Source organism: Thunnus maccoyii, chromosome 16 (genome assembly GCF_910596095.1).
Source record: "Thunnus maccoyii chromosome 16, fThuMac1.1, whole genome shotgun sequence".
Lineage (NCBI taxonomy): Eukaryota > Metazoa > Chordata > Actinopteri > Scombriformes > Scombridae > Thunnus > Thunnus maccoyii.
Window position 1 is genome coordinate 14,577,542 of NC_056548.1, and position 20,117 is coordinate 14,597,658.

Consider the following 20,117-nt stretch of genomic DNA (forward strand, 5'->3'; position numbering starts at 1 on the left):
CCAAGCATATAAATATAGACCCGGAAATGCGCACGATATGTCCCCTTTAAAGACTTCTCGTCTGTGTTGTTAAAGTTACAGAACAATCCCAATTCATAACAGCTTCTGAGCTTCTTTATGTGCTCATAAACATTTTGTGACATGTTTATGAACTACGGAAAAAACTAGTAAGCCAAGCCTGAGTTTGTTTTGTCAGATTTTAACAGATGTTATTCATATTACATATGACATTTGTTAATTCAACATCCACTCTGTTATTGATAGATATGAGTGACATTATTTCCTGAGTCAGAGAGTCACTACTCCAGTATTTGAGGCCACCTTGATGGAGGTATTTTTTGTTGTTGTATCCCATAATTCATTCAGAAGTTAAATAGGTCCAAGAACTTCAGTTAGGAAAAACGTCATGAGTGATTGATCTATCTTAAAAATGCATTAAAATACATTGATTTGGTGACTTTCTCTCTTTCTTTGGAAGTCATTCCCCAAACCTGACAACTGTGGATGAATAACACCTTGTACACAGTGTAAACACCCTGTAGCTTAAACTCACTCACTGATTTACTGCAGATATATACAGTATATGTGCCATTGCCCGTTATACATTTCTTCACTTCATTCATCCTGCAGAGCTTTCTCTGATGTACGGCTGTTTACAAAGTTGTGCCTCCTCAGCCTTAGAATACGCTTTATTCCACATATCTGTGGAATAAAACGTATATTTATATTTATTTATATATTTATAGCATCATCAAAAGGCATAGATGCCTTTTGATGATGCTATAAATTTTAAAGAGGTTGTATTTCATGTGTGGCGGAGGAGTGTCAAAATAACACTTCCACAGATATGAGTCTGACAAAAACATAGCTGGTTTTACCAAAAACCCTCAAGTGATTATTCTTAATGTTACCAGTTATTTTGAGCCATTTAGTGACAAGTGAGTCACATTTGAGAGGATGTAGCTGAGTTTTTGGGGAGGGAATCCCTACTGATATCAAGCTGGATACGGAGACTCACTCCTTGGGACTGTGTTGGTGTTTGCATTCCTGTCAGAGTGAAGAGGCTGCAGTCTGGTGCCTGCCTCCTTCATCCCGCAATATAACTTCAAGGACATCACATCACAGGGGAGCCTGGAGGGAGGCAGCGTGATGTATCACTATAGCCGGCATCACACCTCTCATCTTAGGCTGGTGAGACGCCTCATATTTCACTGAACAAGCTATAATGCTGTTTATTTCGTAGCTAATGGTTTATCAATATGTAAATATAAAAGATAGTGTCAGTGTTTTCTTGAGTGTTTTCTCTCCAAAAAATAGTTTAAATAGATACAGCTTCCAGAACATTTATTAACTAAATTAATTAATTAATTAATTAATAGTTTGACATTTTAAAGGCGAAACAGTTCGGTATCATTGGTCATAACAAGCTTCTTTCTGTTCTTAAATCTAATTATTCTTCAAAACCTTAAGCCAGTAAAGTGATTTTCTCAATCAGTGCCAACTAGCCCATACATGAGATTAGACTCGGTTCAAGAAAATTCTTTAAATAAGTTTAAAAATGATCTGGAAACAATAAATCATGTGAATACTCTGTTAAACATATTTTTAGCCTATAAGAGAAGTAGGCTAGTGATTTAAATTGAGCGTATGGGCAAGAGTGTGTCTTCCATCTGAGTTTTGGGAGGACAGAGTCGTTGTGTCATATTTCTCCTCCTTCCCCATCCTTCCCTCCTTCCTTCCCTCCCTCTTTCGTCGCTCTCCGCCCATCTGAGTATTGGCAGTGTGCGGCGCAAGGCGCACAGCGTGGACTTGGAGATGTCTTGGTAGCATTACGCACGACATGATCAACGCGAAAGCCTCCCTTTAAACGGGTAGGACACTTTGAAGCTGAACTGAACGTACTTTCCAACTTTTAATTTTGGAAACACTTCTCTCGCAGCCTCTTAAAGACGTTTTTCTTTTCGGATGAGACTCGGATCTTCACTTCGCAGCAGCACCAACAGCAGCAACAACAGCAGTGAGTCTGGATGACTTCTCTTGTCCTCTGGTCACGGTGACTATCGAGGAATGGAAACCATGTAAACAGCTGGGGGAGAAAACAAACACTACAGAGCAACAGTTTTTTTTAAAGAGAGCCCAGAAAGAGAGGATGATCCCGCCGGCCAACATGATTCAGGACCAAAGTGGGGGCAAAGAGGACGAACGGGACCAGAATGAGACACCAGAATCCCCGACGGCGAGAGCCAGTCAGCAGGAAACCAAGGTAGGACTGTTATTATTTACTATTTACCATGAGATTATTTCTTATTTAGGCTACCATAAGATGGATATACCGTCATCCAACTCTTAATAATAGAGCAAACTTCTATCAGCTCGAAAATAAACTCGACTCAACAGGGATCAGCTCCCAAAAAGAGCAATTTAAGCTGTCACTTTTTATTACCGTCTCACACACTGAACAGCCTTTTAAAACTGCTTCAACAGTCTCATCTTGATTTTATTTGAGGATACCATTCACAGATCAACTTCAAAAATTTAATCAGCTGGACTGTAGTCACTTTAAACTCATTATTTAGTACAACAGACAACCTTTAAGTGTAGGAGTACAAGTAAGATAACATCTTGATATTGGACCACACAGCTCACTACTGAGCACCACACATGCTCTTTATAGGTCTTTATATGAATTTAATGGAAATATTGTGTTTTTTCTTTAGTCATGGAGGATGTAAAGGGCTGTCGAAAGCTCCTTGTAGTTGTTTTCATGTTCATGGTGTACTGTGGTGTCAAAGGAAGCAGCAATTTGGTGTTAATATTATAGATATTAATAAACAAGTGGCATATGGGTTTGTACTTTCTACTAGTGGCTGATGTAGGCTGTGTGATGAGAGAGCCACAGCCGCCTCAGGCGTTTTGCCATCTATGTGGGTCACATGTTGCACAGACTACTACAATTAGCAGTAAAATATTGGACTTGTCATCCTGGTAGTGGATGGCTTCAGCAGCTCCCCTCTCCTGTCCCTGACTACAGGACAGATGAGATTCAAACTCTTGTGAAGTTGAGAGAAACAGTTCACGCTTTTGCTTTTTGGATAAACAGATGCTGGACATTTTTACAGCCGGGGATGAACAGTACTGTCTGTGCGCTTTTTACTTTGGCACCTGTGGCTATTTCAGGAGATGTCTGGCTGACTTTTCACATAATTTCAAAGCTTCTGCCAAATAACTACGCTCACATCCAACATCTGGGGTTGTTATAGCAGTAGAACACCTCCGAAAGACAAACAAGTGATTAAAGAAAGTGTTTAAAAACACTTATAGTTCTCAAACATAGGGCTGGGCAATATATCGATATTATATCGATATCGTGATATCAGTCTAGATTTTGGATATCGTAATATCGTGATATTTTTAAAGGCTGCATTACAGTAAATTGCTGTAATTTTCTGAACTTACCAGACTGTTCTAGCTGTTGTATTATTTGCCTTTACCCACTTGGTCATTATGTCCACGTTATTGATGATTATTTATCAAAAATCTCGACTCATTGTGTAAATATATTGTGAAAGCAAAAATAATCATCCCTACAATATCATCACAATATCGATATCGAGGTATTTAGTGAAAAATATCATGATGTTTGATTTTGTCCATATCGCCCGGCCCTACTCAGACATTATACAAGCAGAACGAGTTCCTCAATAGATTTAAGAATATTATTAATATACGCTAAGTAAAGCTCTGTTTGTGTTTTTATTCCTCCTTTAAGAATACTGTGAGGCCTGAACATCAGAAGCGCAAGGTGAGGCTCCACTCTTGTGCAAACTGTAGTGTACTGTTCAGTCCAGCATAACAGCATACCTGCATGTATAAGAAGATAAAAGTTGTTTCGCATCACAACTTTTACTGCTTTTTAAATTAGATCACCTGGTGAAGTCAATGCCACACAAGATTAAATCCATCATCCAGAAGACACCCTAAGGCTGTGTCAGCAAATTTAGTTTTTTGTGTATATATATATATATATATATATATGAATATATATATTAAGTGTCATAGGATGATTGGCTTTCTTTGTTTGTTTTGTATCACCCTGCCCAGCCCCCATTAACCCTTCCTGCTTTCTGATACAATGCAGCTCTTATAGATTTGGTGTCATCAAACACAGCATGAGCTCCTGGATGCATGCACACATCCTCTCACTCTGCTGATTTATCGCTAAGATTTTTACCTTACAGGAAATGAGTGTAGAATCATTTGCCACCACAGCCTTTGTAAATAAGTACACTGATTATACTGAAAAATGTGTTTATCTATCTGATATAGTTACCTAGAGACCCAACTGTGTTAACGTTGTTATTATGTTTTGCCATCATCCTTATTTTCAGGTTATGTAAAACCTGTGCAAGTGAACAACTACATTGCAGGATATATGTGTGTTGTATGTGTGTGTGAGTGTGTGTGGGTGGTAATGGTAGAGAAGGGGTCCAAATTGATTGTTTCCAGAGTGACTCGCTGAATTGATTGATCCTCACTATGCCAAAGCTGCAGTGATAAGCACTATAAACAATTTGCTCAGGCATGCTAGTTAAAATGTCAACAACTAACAAATGTACGTTATGTTTATTCACTTCACAGTATGGTAGTTTAACTGTGTGACTTCATAAGAATATCTTGATAGCAGCTCAGAATCAGCCAGTGGATTTAAACTGTCTACTACTTTGTAGCTGGGAAACTTGGAGGAGGATAGATCAACCTTGAGCTCCCAGTTAAAAAAAAAAACAGCAAATCCCTACAGGTGTTTACCTGTTTGCAGTTGCACAGGCCAGCCTGTGCTGTGCGATAGGACATAATGGATCATTAGGAGTCCTTCCCTGCCCATCAATTACTTAAAAACATAATCAATTTCCCCAATCAGAGACCTGCAGTCACACACCAGCCAGAAAACCAGAGCCATAAAATCACATTACAGTCACTCAGGGATTCTTTATTGCTTGTTTGAGCTCAGAATGAAGTGAGTTTCATAGAGGAGGAAATACACATTGCAAGGCTAAATGAGGAGTTGTCAATGAGGAGTATTATGAATAGTATTACTGTAAAAGAGGAGCTTAATGAGATTAATAGAAGCTGCGGCCAGAAATGGCAGCACAGCATGTGAGAAATAGTGTTGATGTGATGTATTGGCCCAACCTGGAAATCACATTAGCTTCCAGGTAGGGAACCTTGAAAGGTTTTACAGTGAGCAGTAATAAGTTGCCCCTGGCGATGGTCTTATCGGCCATCACTGTACAGGAGGAGCAGAGAAAGTGGATGACAAAATCAGTGACAATGAAACATTTGCCTGAAAGTTTTGTGAATTTGTGAGTTAGTAATTCATTTAGGTTATTATAGGAATTGATTTACTTCATCTTTCACGAAGTGTCCTGAATTTTTCTCTCTCTCCTCTGTCGTCTCACTGCATTTCACTACTCTGTCTTTTTCTCTCCCTTGCTCCTTTCCTCTCCAACTCCTCTTCTTCTTCTCTTTCAGCTGCAGAAACTCAAGCGCTCCTTGTCCTTCAAGACCAAGAGCATCCGCAGCAAGAGTGCCGACAACTTCTTCCGAACCAGCAGCGACAACAAGACGGAGCTGCTGTCTGACGTGAGCAGCAGCACGGGCCATCTCTGCAACATCGGGATGGCCCCGCCGCACACCACCAACCTCCCCATCCCTCCGGTTCCTCCGGCCATCCCGTGTGCTCCTCCTCCGACGTCGCGCTCCCAGTCACGCAACCCTCTGCAGGTGGACTCGGCGGGACACTGCTTCATGGAGCACATCTTCAAGAAGCCCACGTTCTGCGATGTCTGCAACCACATGATCGTAGGTATGGGTTTCGACACCTCCCTCCTTCATTTGTGTGATTAGAATATTAAAGTACAGTGACAATACGATAGGAGAAAGCAAAGAAAAAACACATCTTCAAATGAACTTTGCAATCACAACATTAAGAATAACCTTTTCATAATGAGACCTTCATAAGGTTACATTGCAAGATTAATATAACTTGATGAAGCTGTAAGTAAACTTTTGTGTCATCAGAATTTAAATGATTGTGTAATAAATGGTGTGGAAACTGCAGGATGTAAAGGTTATAGTCTCCTAAAACACCTTTGTTTTTGTCACACAAACCACGCGTATCAAAACACAGAGAGACAATTAGGCACCTGACCCTGAGCATCCAACTTGACCTGCTGACATGAGACCAAAGTATCTCCATCCTCTTAGTTTGCGCACTGAGCAGGTCCCTCCATCTGTCTGCTGAGGTGTCAGATAACAAAAAACAGCTGCGCCAGCTCTTCTACCTGCTCTCCCCTTGCCAGATGTTCCGGTCTCTCTGACTGCTCCCCTCCTTGTTAACCATCAGTACTGAGAGACCACTAAGTCTTTATATCCCAGGGCCTCTGTAGCATGATAAAGACAAGGGCTGCCCGTACCATCTGTCCAACAAACCCCTGATATCACGTTTGGTAGCAGATAAAATGGCATCAGGCTGTGCGCATATATACTTTATCAGTTTGCCTTTGTAAATGCACCTGCATAAAAACACCCTGAATTTTCTTTGCACAATTAAATGAAACTTGATTTTCCCAATTTTAAATTATTCATTTAAAAAGGCAAAGTTTTGTCCTGTGTCTTTCAAACTAAGAAAAACAAACACTTTAACACTTTAATATAGTGTTATGATGTCGGATGTCTATGTTAAACACAAGCAGGTAGCTCCGGGTCTGAAAAGTGAAGCCAATGCCAAAGTGCCTTAAACCTGCATTCTTTCTAAAGGCCGGCAGGGGGCGACTCCACTGGCTCCTTAAAGAAGTCCAGTTGTATAGAAGTCTATAAAAAATGACCCTACTTCTCACTTGATTTATTAACTCAGTAACATTTTCCTAATTTGTTTATGGTCTCAATCGCTAGTTTCAAGGCTTCTTCAGTACAACATGATGTCCATTTAGTAAATTATGTTCCCATTTAGAGTAAATAGACAATAAAGCAGGGTATGCTTTAGGGCATGGCTACCCTGGCGACAACATTGGTTACGTATCCTGACCCCAGATTGAATAAGTATCATGAAAGTTAATTGTAACATTTTGGTCGCCTCAAAAAGTCTTTTTCAGGGTTAGCTCCACCCTCTCATCCAAATATGGTCACTTCTGGCTAAAAAAAACGGCCAAAATCTCCATTTTGAGTAAAGAATGAGAAAAAGAAGTGAAATCTTACTGTTATTGTTTGTTTACGAACAGAGTGAGCTCATTGGGAGGCGGACCTTAAAGAGACAGGAGCTGAAACAGCTGGTTTCAAATAGAGGCTGAATTGAGGGGCTGCATAAAGGCCAGTAAAAGATAAATAAGGAGTTTTTTTGAGGTGTAAATCATGCAAAAATATACCAGTAGTAGTAGTAGTAGTAGAATATAAATATAGACCTGGAAATGTGCATGATACATCCCCTTTAAGTGGAAGTTTTTACTTGGGAGATTGAGTCAAATCTCACTTCCTGTCCTGACATGAAATGAACATGCTTTCCATGCAGTCAACCATGAAAAAAATATTATTTTTGTAAGACTAGACACATACTTTACAAATTTTGATTTTGAGAATTGTGGATTGTCAAACAAATCTGCATACCATTACCATGTTTGAGATGTTCTCGAACAGCCAAACAAACATCAGCACAGGCATGTGTATCCCACTTGGTAGATGGAATTTATAGTTTGCCAGTAATGATGTGTTAACCACATTTGACCTCTCTGCCCCTGACTATATAATTAGTATGCCATGATAAACATGGTTCAGAGGGTTTCCCACCATGACAAGCACAAATTTAAGAAGCACTGAATATCAGTATCAGTACTGGTCATTCCTCCATAAAACATATTTATACATTTCTGACAATTGTTGCAAACACTGCTCTGTTTTATGTGGCATGGTCAGTGAGGTGCATCAAGTGGCCAAATCTGAATAGCCTTCTGGTGGTCTGTTGGTAATGAAAGTGTGGCGCCTGAGTTAGGTGCTGTGCCCTCTGGTCCACTCATGAAAAAATATGCTGCCCTCTTCTTCATTTGTCCTGTTTTAATGAGAACAGTGCGGTCAGCAGCAGAGAGAGAGCACAGAGGGTGGTTTTCTCTCTCTCTCTCTCTCTCTCTCTCTCTCTGTGTGTGTGTGTGTGTGTGTGTGTGTAATGAGCTGCTATGGTGCTGTCAAAGTCTGATGCTGTGTCCCAGAGTCAAAGAGCAGCACGCAGGAGAGAGAGAGATGGTGGTGGAGGAGGAGGGGACTCAAACTGATAGGAGTAGCATAGTGATTATTAAATACTAATGGCCATTCATTAGAATCACAGCAGGTTTATGATATTAAAATAGTGCAGTAATTATTTACACGTTTCATAAGATTGATAAATGTTAATGAGGTTTTGTGAAGTTAAAAAATAAACATTTGTGCACATAAAACTACATTTACTTGTATGTTTCTGTGCACAAAATGGTGTGTTGCAAGCACAGATGTTCGTTTGTGCAACTGGTGATTATTATTGTGACATTTGTCATTTATTTCAGAAAACACAAATGCACAGCTTTATTTTACACTATTTTTTTCTCAGAAAGCAGGTTGAGATTTTGTAATTTCATGAATCCATGAGTTGTGAATATCAAAAGACAGCAACAACTTCTTTGTAACCAGACTTGGAGTGAACACATGCAATAGAAATATACTAAATAAAACAAATTAAATAGTATATAATAGGATATAGAAAAATATAGTGGTCTTTGAAAGGTTAAATGAAATATGCACTTGTGTTATTTACATGATCAATATAATCATTTTCACAGTTTTGGTTAAAAAGGTACTGATGCTCTATTTATAATCCACCTTACATTAATCAGTGTTCAGCAGATGGATAATAATATGCTAATTTTGTAAAAGGTTGGAAATATTAAACACCCACCTTCTTCCTGCAGCAGGATTCTTTATTATATAAAAAGTCAGCAGAAATGTAATATATCGTCCATGATAAAAAAGCCTGAATTATATTATAGTGCTTACTGACTCTTTCATGAAGGCAGAGCAAACTAAATATTCAATAAAGTGATAAACAATTTACAATTTTCCTGTAGACATTTATTTGTTTTAAAACTACAACTGAACATCTGAGAATAACTAGTACAGTCAACTGCAAATTGTAATTCAACATAAGGACAGTAAAATCTATCAATATATGTTAGACTGCTAACTCAACCACAAAGATCTACGCTGATATTTATATACAGATCACAACAAGTTATATTATATAATATATATAAAGTTTAACTTGTGATTTTCTCTGTGTTCAGTTTGTCTTTGCAGTTCCATGTTAAACTCTCATATAAATTGATTAGCTGCATCAAATTTATTCAGAACAGTCACAGAGCTTTAATCAGCATGTTGCTAATATTGTGTGTCTTTTGATGTGTTTCAACAAGTGTCATTTGTCCTCATTAGTTTGAGAGACAACATTGTCACACACCTGAATAATTGTACATTTGTGTAAACAGTCAAATAATAAGTCAACACTTCATCTGCTTGACTTATCATAATGAGAGGAGGCTCCCTTTTGAATTTATTTTCTCCGCAAAACCACTTTGCATTTTTTAAAAAGTTCTCAAATCCTTCAGGCAGGTAGAAGAAATGTAAAACCCCTACACACCCATAGTCCTCCCACACAGGTCTTTTCAGTCATGCTGCCTGATTAGACCTCTTCTCAGAGTCTGTTAGAGTGGGACATGGCAGAGCTGCAATGATTAATTGATTAGTTGATCGACGGAAGATTAATATGCACCTATTTTGTGCCATTTTTTAAGAAAAAAAAAGGCTCTGGTTCCAGCCTCCAAAATGTGATCTGGACTGGTTAGTTTTCTATGATAGCAAACCGAATATCTTTGCATTGGGGATTATTGGTCGTGACAAAACAAAACATTTGAGGATGTCACCTTGGGCTTTGGGAAACGGTGATCGACACCATTTTTTAGACCAAACGACTAACTGACTAATCAAGAAAATCGCCAGATTAATCACCAATGTCGGCGTTATCGTAGTTACAAGATTCTGACTTTTAAATAGTGTTCATGTCAACATCCAAGTCGTAATTACAACTATATAGAAAACTCTGAGTTTTCTGAAAGCTCTGATGTATCAGACTAGTGTTATTTTGTCAATACACAGTGTTTTTAACCCTCACTTGATTCTCGAATTGTCTTGTGATGTGAACATTCAGAAACTTTTCATAGCAGGAAAAGCACAGGGACAACTGATAACATTAACAACGGCTCAGTTTCATTCAAGTGTCCAAGAAAGCCATATTGGTGAACCATCATGCACTCTACCAGGGTCATGAATTTGGAAAAACTAAATGGGATTCAGACATTAGTGATGTTACTAATGATGGCTTTGATACGTCAAAATGTCTGCTGTGAAAAAAGTCTATTTCCAGCAAAGCTCCACCCACCTTAAACCCCGAGAGGTTAAATCAGCCTGAGTAATTACAAACACCTGTGTGGGTGGGCAGAGCCATTAAGAATCCACCTTATCTAAGAACTGCATTCAGTATGCACACTTGGCAACATTTTCCTGAATTTATTTCAAGGTTGCTCTTATTCAGTTCCATTCATGTTTTTTTCTCTAATTCAGTACTATGTGCAGTGTGTGGCTTTTGCTCATGAAAGCAAGTGTCCTCGTTGTGAGGTTCACAGTTAATTAGTTTTCCCTGGTACATAAAAATACTCTGATTGAGTACTGGCTGATGCTGGGATATTGATTGCAGGCCCTCGCTGCAAATGGCTTATTAAATAAACGTCTACATGAGTGAATAGGAGGCTTTTTGTGTCTGACAGAGGGTGAAATATAATTTACAGACCAGTTTATGTAACAAATTCCACACATAGACTTGAAGGATTGCAATATATCTGCTTTTTTTCAAACAGGACATTTAGTGGTAATATGAGTAATAGATGGAATATGCAGAAATTTAAGCTGCTACTATAAAATATCACTGTCAGTCTGTATTTACCAATATTCTGCAACGACTTTTAGGGATTTGACATGATTTACTCTCAAGATCCTTTAAACTCTTAAAATCAAGGCATCCAAAGTCCTGGGATTAACAAGACAAGTTGATATTCACCACGTATATGAGATTAATCTCACTTGATTAACATGCACCAATCTGCTAAGAAAACCCTGAAATACACATGACTGTTTTGATTGACCAGAGAGAAATTAATCTGCAGGTCAGGGGTCATCCTACTGTGGTGCTGAATGACGCTGTACTACTCCTCCCTGCATAAACACATGCATGTGTGAAAACTACTGTGTGAAATGTGTATGCTAACAGGTGTGAGGAGTGTTTTCATGTATTTTATTACAAGTTGGAATTACATACGTCAACACATGCATGCATTTTCTCTCTTTATGTCACAAAGAACACAGCTGCCACAAGTTGGGATGACTGTGCATTTCTGCTGATCCTGCATTTGTCCATTTTAGTTTTAAAATCGACAGTTGACATTGTCTACCACCACCTCTTAAAAATGTCTCATACACCAGTCTGTTGTTTAAAAAAAATGCATTGTAAAATGTCAAACTGCATGGGTGCCAGCAGGGAAAATGTCAGCTGAAGAAAGTCAGTTCATGAAAAGTTTAAGGAAAGTGACATGCTGACTTATTCAAGTTTAAACCTTGACTCAAACTACAGACTGATATTTTTAGCCATGCTAGCAGCGTAGTTCTAGTGATGGCAATATGGGTCTGTTGGTTGGTTCACCACTTTGGTCCAGACTGCAATTGTGAGGTTAAGGTAAGTTTGGACCCAAAAAGCAGGACTCAGACACACGGCTTGCCACAGTTCAAATGTAGTTTTATTGAGAAATTGTAGAGTTGGGAGTTTGGAGAACCGAGCCAAAACAACGGTGGAGCGGGCTGGGCAGAGAGAGTTGAGCTGTCGGCTGGAAGGCAGGCTGGCAAGACGCTGGGTGAGGCAGGCAGACAGAGACAGCAGATGGGTAATGAACCTGAGGCACAGGAAAACAGAGTCAAACAGAGTTCAGGCAAACACAAGAGATATACTGACTGAGAACTTGGCCATAACATTGATACCATGTTGACCGACTGAACAATCTGGCGAAGACTGGAGTGTAGAGCCGGGGTAAATAGATACTGCATGAGTGGATGGGTTGCAGGTGTACAGGTTGATTGGCAGCAGGAGGGAAACAGAGTGCCACGCCCAGACAGACACACACAGACAGAGAGAGAACAAACAGCGAACCAACAAGACACACAGGGGAGGTGCAAACAGCAGAAACACTAGGAATGAGGGAGAGGCACACCACCCATCAAAATTTCTTTGTCCAATACTTTGGTTTATTAAATTAAAAGTAATGACATTCCCTTCAGCTTCAGCTGTACTTTGTGTTTAGTCCTAATTAGCTACTAACACACGAAACATGGTGAACATGGTAAACATTATACCTTCTAACATGGTCGCTGTGAGCATCTTAACATGCTGATATTAGCCAAAAGCACAGCTTCAGAGCTGGTAGCACTGCTGTACACTCTTAGTCTTGTTCAGATATGTCCTGTGATAAGGAAAAGTTTATTTCAAAACATTGCAACAGAACATTGTTAGAAAAAACCCTGCGAACCACCTGGTGCCATTTAACAGATAAATTGAAAAATAGTTTAGTCTCTAAACTCTCACGTGTTTGTAGCAGACATTTTCAGATAAACAGAAATCTCTGCAGGCTGCATGAAGCTCCTCATTGCTCCAAGTAGATTTAATTTCTAAAAACATCTGTACCCTTTACAATTCATTTCAGAAGACCCCTGATCACAGATGGATACATTAATGGTATAATATGCAGGATTTTCCTAAAAAAAAACAATGTATAGACTCATACAAAAATAATCCCTCTGAATCATCACTTATGACCTACTTGAAGTGTGTGGTGGTGCATTTATCTGCAGAGACTCTGCCCTCTGCCTGTATTTTCTTATTATTTTACTGTGTTCGGGATGCTTCTGTGCGTCAACCTTTGCACAGTGGGTGTGTGGCCCTCAGCCCGCAGTGCGTAGGGTGTGAGGTTGAGACTCGTAGTGTAGCGACAAGATGACTGTCGCTGTCTCCGTCTCTCTCCTCTGCTTCGCTCTGCTCTCTGTCTCTGTGTCTCGGATGTATAAAGAGCTGCAGGTCTGTGTTTCTGCTTGACCAAGAGCGGGGCTGAGCTACACACACGCAGAGCAGAGAGGCCACCGCGGACAGGATGAAGCTCGGCATTCACACAAAATTTGCCAATGCAGCACCTTCCCGCAGGGTTGTGCGGAGGTGTGGGCATGTTTATTTGTGCTTTAGAACTTAACTGCCGTGAAACAATCAGAAAATAACATTTTATTTATCTGAGTCACGGCTTTGTTCTCGCCAGCGCTGCTCTCTCTCTTCATTGACTCTCTAGCTCGCTGGACCACTGCTGTGCTTTCACTCTTTGTCTCTCTTGCTCTACTCTCAGCTAGCTCTGATTGAGCCAGGGAGGAGGGGCCAACTTTGAATGCTGTGCTTACAAACACCAACCGACAAATCCTGCACATTATAACTTTAAAAAACGTTGAGCTGTGCTCCACCTATAGCATGGCATGAAGCATTCATGGCCTTATTTCCCTTATTCGTCAGATGGGAAAACAGGTTTTTCAATTGTAAAATAAAAAAATCAAATGACTGTTGGAGAAACAAATCAAAGTCAGCAAAACCAAAGAGAGCTGCTTAGGTCAGTGTTTTGGTGGAGCTTAAGCAGAAGAGGAGGTGGATGAGTTACTGTCAAGATGAAGGTTATTTGCACAGTAAATCAGGAGGTGGGAAAGTAAGAACGGTGGCTTATTGGATCAATACGTAGCTATTGTAAGGGGGCAGCATGAGAGATATACTGTAGGGAGGAAGACTGGGAAACGGAGGGAGAAAGTATGCAAGAGAGAAAGATTCTGTGGGAAAGAAAAAAGGTATGGAGAATCTGGCAGTCTGGAGTCTTGTCCTTACTGTAGTGTAAATGAAGGCAGAGTAGCCAAGAAAGAGAAAATGCCAGAGAGAGCAGCACTGTCACTCACTTTCCCCGCAGCTGTAATGCCTTTAGGCCCTGGACTGTTCTCTGAGCCTGGAGGAAAAAGCACCTAAACACACACTCAACATCATTACCCAGCCATTACCGAAGGAGGACAGCACTGTCAGTTTCTTGTGTCCGCTCGCTGAAACACAGTGGTTTGTTCCCTTCTGAGGTGTGTTACGAGTTAACATGGAGGCGTCTCATTATTCCCCAATGTTGGAATGAGTCAGCTCAAGCAAGCCAATCAACAGCGGCTTCATTTGCTTCCTTCCCCTGTGCACCCAGAGAGACAAACAAGAAGTAGAGCTTAAACATAAGTCTTAAAGATACCATAGAGAGATTGTTTGCTGACCTGAAGAGAAAGGTAACTCGAAGTGCTCGTTAAACAGCATCATCTGCTGACCTGATTTAGAGTGACCTAAAAATTGGTCCAGGTTGTGCTCATTACCTCTTCTGCTGCTGCTGTTGTTGTGGCGTTGCTGATCTGTGGCTGACCGATGAGGGTTCAGGACAGGATCACATTTCTCTCGGTTTCCGTCTCAGTATAACTAACTCCGCCGGCTCTGTGTCAATGGTGCTCAGCCAAGCAACACAAGAGCTTTAAATGGGGAATACAGATCCAGTTTTCCACCCATTACTGAAGTTCCTGTCACTACTACCCAGCTTCAGCTAGCTGTGACACCGGTTCACATTACAGCACGTGAAGAGCAAGTAGAGATTTTTTTCCCCCTTGTTGGCTAAGTAAACTACACATGAGGGACTTTGTACCTTAAGTGCACAATATCATGTGTTTGCTGTCTGTGTATCAGGTGTGCTGCTTGGTTTCATATTTAAAGTACAGTATTACCTCTCGCCGCTCATCATACTGATCATGCTGTATTTTTGAAGACTGAAAAGCTGTCTTACATTATTTGCCTCAATGACGGTGCACAAAAAAACTATACACAACTCGACCATCTTTCAATGATGAAACTTAGATTGGACAGATCATCTTATATCCTCTCTGTGCTCTGGACGCCCACTGAAGTAGATCGATGATTCCTTTGCATGTCCATATTTTCACACGCACACACACAGAGCGTGGGCCGGAGCAGGGCACGTGCTCATCGATTAATCAATAAAGAACCGGAGGTGCATAGCTGCCAGACTGGCACTTGGTAACTCTGTCCTCTCTTGTTAATGTGCAATGTCTGTCAAACGATACGCCGCTGCATGCTGTATGTGGTGGGTTTTTTTGTCATGCTGTTTGTAACTCCTGATGGTTTAGTTACCCTTCTTCCCCTTCAGCTTCAGTAAAGATTATGACAACATTTATCACATGACAGATTCCCCAGCTTAAAACCTAAAGAATGTAAATTCATATTTTAATATTTTTAGCCTCATACCACAAGTTTTGACAGTCCAGTGACAGCCAACAAAATTTAGTTTTGCTTGTAACTTCAGTTGGATGTTTGAGGTTCAGTGAATGATGCATGTGCAAAATTTGACGCTAGAAGGCTGTTTTCACATTCATGTGCTAAAAAAGTTTCTCATCAAAAATCTGTGTTTTCAGACACGAACATACGAGATTGATTTGTGACATCACAACTAGTTTAGGGCCAATCTTGGTCCAGTATGCAATTCACACAAGTGTGATGTGGAAACGTGAAGCCTCCAGTGCACTGAGAATGGACTCTGAAGTAGGAGACGTCTTGTGTCCAGCAGTTAGACTTTTGTAATGAAAAATATTTACATAGTCATAGATTTTGAATTTTTCACTGACAGAGAAAGAGCAGATGAAAAACCATATTAGACATAAGTTATTTTCAGAGCGGAGTATTTTTACATCTTAAAATATGCCTGGAGATGATCTTTAAATTTTGTTACTATGTGAATGCAAAATATGCACAGAGTTGATAATTTGGTGCCAAGTCACTCCCTGCAAGCATTCACAGTCTCAGTGCAGCAGAGATCGAGGAGTGACAATAACCTCCTCTCCGGGGGAACTTAGACTCTTGAGCCTTCAGGTGAATGGTCAGGCTTATGAAAAGCTACCGTATATAATTTTTTTTTTTCACATCAGAACCCAATCTTCAGGGTTATTTCTGCCTTGAGTGTAAATACGGTCAGTGATGCTTCAAGGTTTAGACAGTAATGTCAGGATCTTTTAAATCTTTAAAGACTAAACTTGCCAAAAGGATGGGATATTGAGTTATTTATCTGTTTAATCTAGACTATACATTGATCACAAAGTGCTAATTTATCTAATTAAATAATTTTATAGTCTTTCTTTCAGTCTTACAAACACACACTAACACACAGCTCAGTGATCTTCATTAAAGACTGAGCTGCAATGATACAATCTGTTACTTTTACCTTGTGAGCCTAATTTTTTCTCTCTTTATAATCTCACATCTACATCCCATCATCTTTCTAGTTCTTGTTTCCTCATAACTTAATGTCCATCTCTCTTCTCACTCCGTTCCTCATTCACACACCTTTATGCACACATATATATTCTGAATGTTTGCAGTTTCAGTGTTGCATAACTTTGGTTCACAAATAACTCAGATTAATCTTCATTTATTCCAGCGAATGTGAATCACGTATTAATAAATGAAGCAGTTTGAAATGGTTTCACATGGTGGAGTTCATTTGGTTGCAGAAGTGCACATCGTGTGTTGCATTTGCTAAATTCTGTCACTGTTAAAATGTTCCACATGTAATTTCACAGGTTTTACCCAGTGCATACTGGGAAAGACTCCAGAAACTCTGGCTAGGAATACAAATGAATAAATGAATTAGATGAGCAGTATTTTCCATTTCCTCTGCCTTTTTATGTGTCCAGTTCCTGACATGACAATTATGAACCTGTTACCTCTTTTCTGCGTGTGTGTGTGTGTGTGTGTGTGTGTGTGTATCAGGTACCACAGCCAAGCACGTGGTGTTTTTGGCGGGGAACACGGCGAAGCACGGCCTGCGCTGCAAAGCCTGTAAGATGAGCCTCCATCACAAATGTGAGAACGGAGTTGGACAGCAGCGCTGCATGGGAAAACTGGTAGGATTTGAGGGAAATGTCCAAATATGCTGTATGTGTAGAAATTTATCTCACTGAGATTGGTTTAGAGATATTTTCACAACTTGCAGATTCCTACATGACACTAAAATACCAAACATCAAGACATAATATGGTAATAATATAATATATAATAATATAAGACAGTAGACTTTTCTCTTTTCTGTCAACAGTTTGGGAGATTCTGATGTCATCAAGACAGCAGCCAAAACATATTATTACATATTAGAATTGGCCCTGTGACTGTTTCCCACCAGAATGTGCTTATTTAGAAATCACACTCTATGTGTGAGTGTGCTGGTACATCTGTGACCAACGTCCATCCTCGTCATCATCCTCATCATTGTTATATCATCACTCTGTCTGTCTGTGTGTGTGTTAGATAATTGTTATGCAGCACACACATTTACAAACATGCTGAGCTCCTCTTTACCTCCATCAAATTCTGCCGTGCAGCTGTCAGCATAAACCATTAAATCAGGATCGATATGATCAGCCTGAAGCAGCTTTATAACCAGTCACAGATGTATTTTGTAAGTATTTTAAGCATTTTTTACTTTATGAATTATTCAGTTCTAGCTTTATATTACTACCAGAGGTAATGAGATTGTAAAAACCTTTCAGTGTAATATAAATAGGAAAGTTGGCAATATTGATTGGTGATACGTATACTGAATAAGAAATATTATAATCCCAAATACTCTGCTGTTGCTACCAGCCTGTTGCTGTTTTAATTTAATTCAGTTTCTGTGATTTTTTTGCATTTAGACAATTTACAAGTTTGTTTGAAGCATACTGAACCCTTAAAGGTTGATGAAATTCTCCAACATGTAAGGTTTATTGACCCTTTCCAAGATCACACTGGGAAAACTTGGTCAACCTTAAAGAGGACATGACATGCTTTTTGTGATTTTCTGTCACTCACATACTGTTATAATATGAAATGTGTATCTTAAACATGGTCAAAGTTCCAAAACTTGAGGTGAACTTATGTAAAAAAAAAAAAATAGTCCCTGAAGATCAAAAGCCCTCTGAACATTTTGTTTACAATGTTACCTCTACTGCCCCATCGAACTGACGTCAGATTATTCGGACATGCCCACAAATGGCCATCCATTGTGTAGCCTTTGTTGCTAAGGTTGTTCCATGGGTTGTTCGCGTTGTCCACTTTCATATTTTAGATCGGATTTGGGCTCAAACATGTACGAATGTGTTTGAGAAGTTTCCATTTTGAGTAAAGAACAATAAAAAAGAAGTGAAATCCTACTACTATTGTTTGTTTATGTAGTCCCTGTAGGGACGGCTTCTGGAAGATAACCAATCAGAACAGAGTAGGTTCATCAGGAGGAGGGCCTTAAAGAGACAGGAGCTAAAACAGTCTGTTTCAGACAGAGGCTGAACTGAGGGGCTACATAAAGGGCCAGTATAAGATAAATAATGAGTTTTTTAACTGTAAATCATGCAAAGATATTCCAGTAGAGCCCCAGAATATAAACATAGACCTGGAAATGTGTATATTATGTAACTTTTAAACTAAGCAGATTTTTCTTAGTTTGTGAATAGCTGAAGATACAACGTTTCTGTGACGATTTTAAAGAAGAGGTATCATCGACTTTTCTTGGGAATAATTATGAGAAGTCTATGAAATGCATTTGTGAAGCAATTTACTTTTCTGTGTTGTTCCATACAAGCCTTTTCACTGCTAATGAGCTATAAATGGGAGCCATAACGGAGGGTAAAATTGAAGCTCCAGCTGATGGGTCGATTTCAAATGTGCTTACATGTCGTCATACAAAACTAGAGCAAAATTGCTTTATTGAGTAGGGAAATTTATTTTATAGCTGGTACAGTTGATGAGCCAGCTTTTAAGTTATTACTTGATGAGTCAGAGGTAATGACCCTGTACTGGCTCCCCAACCTAAAAACTGATACATCAAGCATTGTTGTTGTCATCGTTTATTGTTTCCTTCCCAGCAACACACTTTCTGGGGGCCCGTCTGGCCCGTCCTTATTATTGGCTAATGATGATGATTTCACAGTTATCAGCGTCCCTCGTCATCTGTGGTCCGGCAATATAATGAGACCATGTAATGGTGGAGTTGGTCCATTGAGCAGGGTGTTTTTATTGGGGAGGGTTTGGTCAAACTAGTGAAAGCCAAGAAGCATTCATCCCTTTCAGAACTGGGACTCTTAAGTCATTCACACACATCCCACACTGAGAAGGAGAGAGAGATTGAAGCACTGCTGGGTCACATTATGTATAATTTTCTACCTCGACTACCTTGTCCTTCCACAGTATGTGACTACACCTCAGATAAAAGATTTGGCAGGAATTATCAGAGGAAATCTAGAATAATTTGGATTTAGTTGGTGGTAGTCAGTAAGAATAAAGTGAGTAGAAAAGGAAATGATCTAGAAGTGATACTAACAGTGCAGGGAGTGTTTCTTGTTGTGACATCTTTCCACTAGATGCCTTAGGGATGAGGCCTGAAGATATGATCGGCTCTCAGGAGTGGAAAATGAGGTTGAGAGGTCAAGCATAAAAAGGGAAGTTTCCCCAGTGGAGTACAGCTCTAAATTCGACTTACTCTAAACTTGGACACTTCTGCAGCCATGCTTGTTTCTCTTGGCTTGAGAACCGTGAGCAAAGAAATCAAGTTACCTCATGCTCTGAATCTTTATAGGCCTAATCCATTTATTTGTAAGCAAGTAAGTAAGTATGCAAGTTAAGAAGCTTATTGAAACGAGGCTGATGACTCTTCAACAAATCATGTAGGCCTTAGTGGTTCAGATATTTGTTTACAATATATTTCTTCACATGTATGTCTTACTTTAGAGAGCAGAGCTGCACTCAAAGAGGAAACTTAAATCCACTATTATTATTAGTAGCAGTAGTATTAGTTATAAAAAAAAGG

General features: G+C 39.6%; 1 protein-coding gene and 1 long non-coding RNA gene across 4 annotated transcripts in view; one reads left to right on the forward strand and one right to left on the reverse strand.

Moving 5' to 3' along the window:
* Positions 1-1,712: 1,712 nt before the first annotated feature.
* stac (SH3 and cysteine rich domain) overlaps positions 1,713-20,117 on the forward strand; it is a 44,178-nt gene continuing 25,773 nt past the window's right edge. Inside the window, exons 1-4 of one of the 3 annotated variants that reach the window (XM_042389027.1) lie at positions 1,713-2,263; positions 3,770-3,802; positions 5,530-5,863; positions 17,051-17,184. In XM_042389027.1, coding sequence (XP_042244961.1) covers positions 2,150-2,263; positions 3,770-3,802; positions 5,530-5,863; positions 17,051-17,184 — 615 coding nt within the window. In that variant the 5' untranslated portion in view covers positions 1,713-2,149. The remainder of the gene's footprint in view (positions 2,264-3,769; positions 3,803-5,529; positions 5,864-17,050; positions 17,185-20,117) is intronic. The other 2 variants (XM_042389025.1, XM_042389026.1) reach the window with 2 other exon arrangements.
* Positions 11,901-12,922, reverse strand: LOC121881308. Its single transcript, XR_006091743.1, has 3 exons — positions 12,529-12,922; positions 12,157-12,363; positions 11,901-12,071 (listed from the first exon to the last, which is right to left on the reverse strand). It is a non-coding gene; the product is annotated as an uncharacterized LOC121881308 (long non-coding RNA).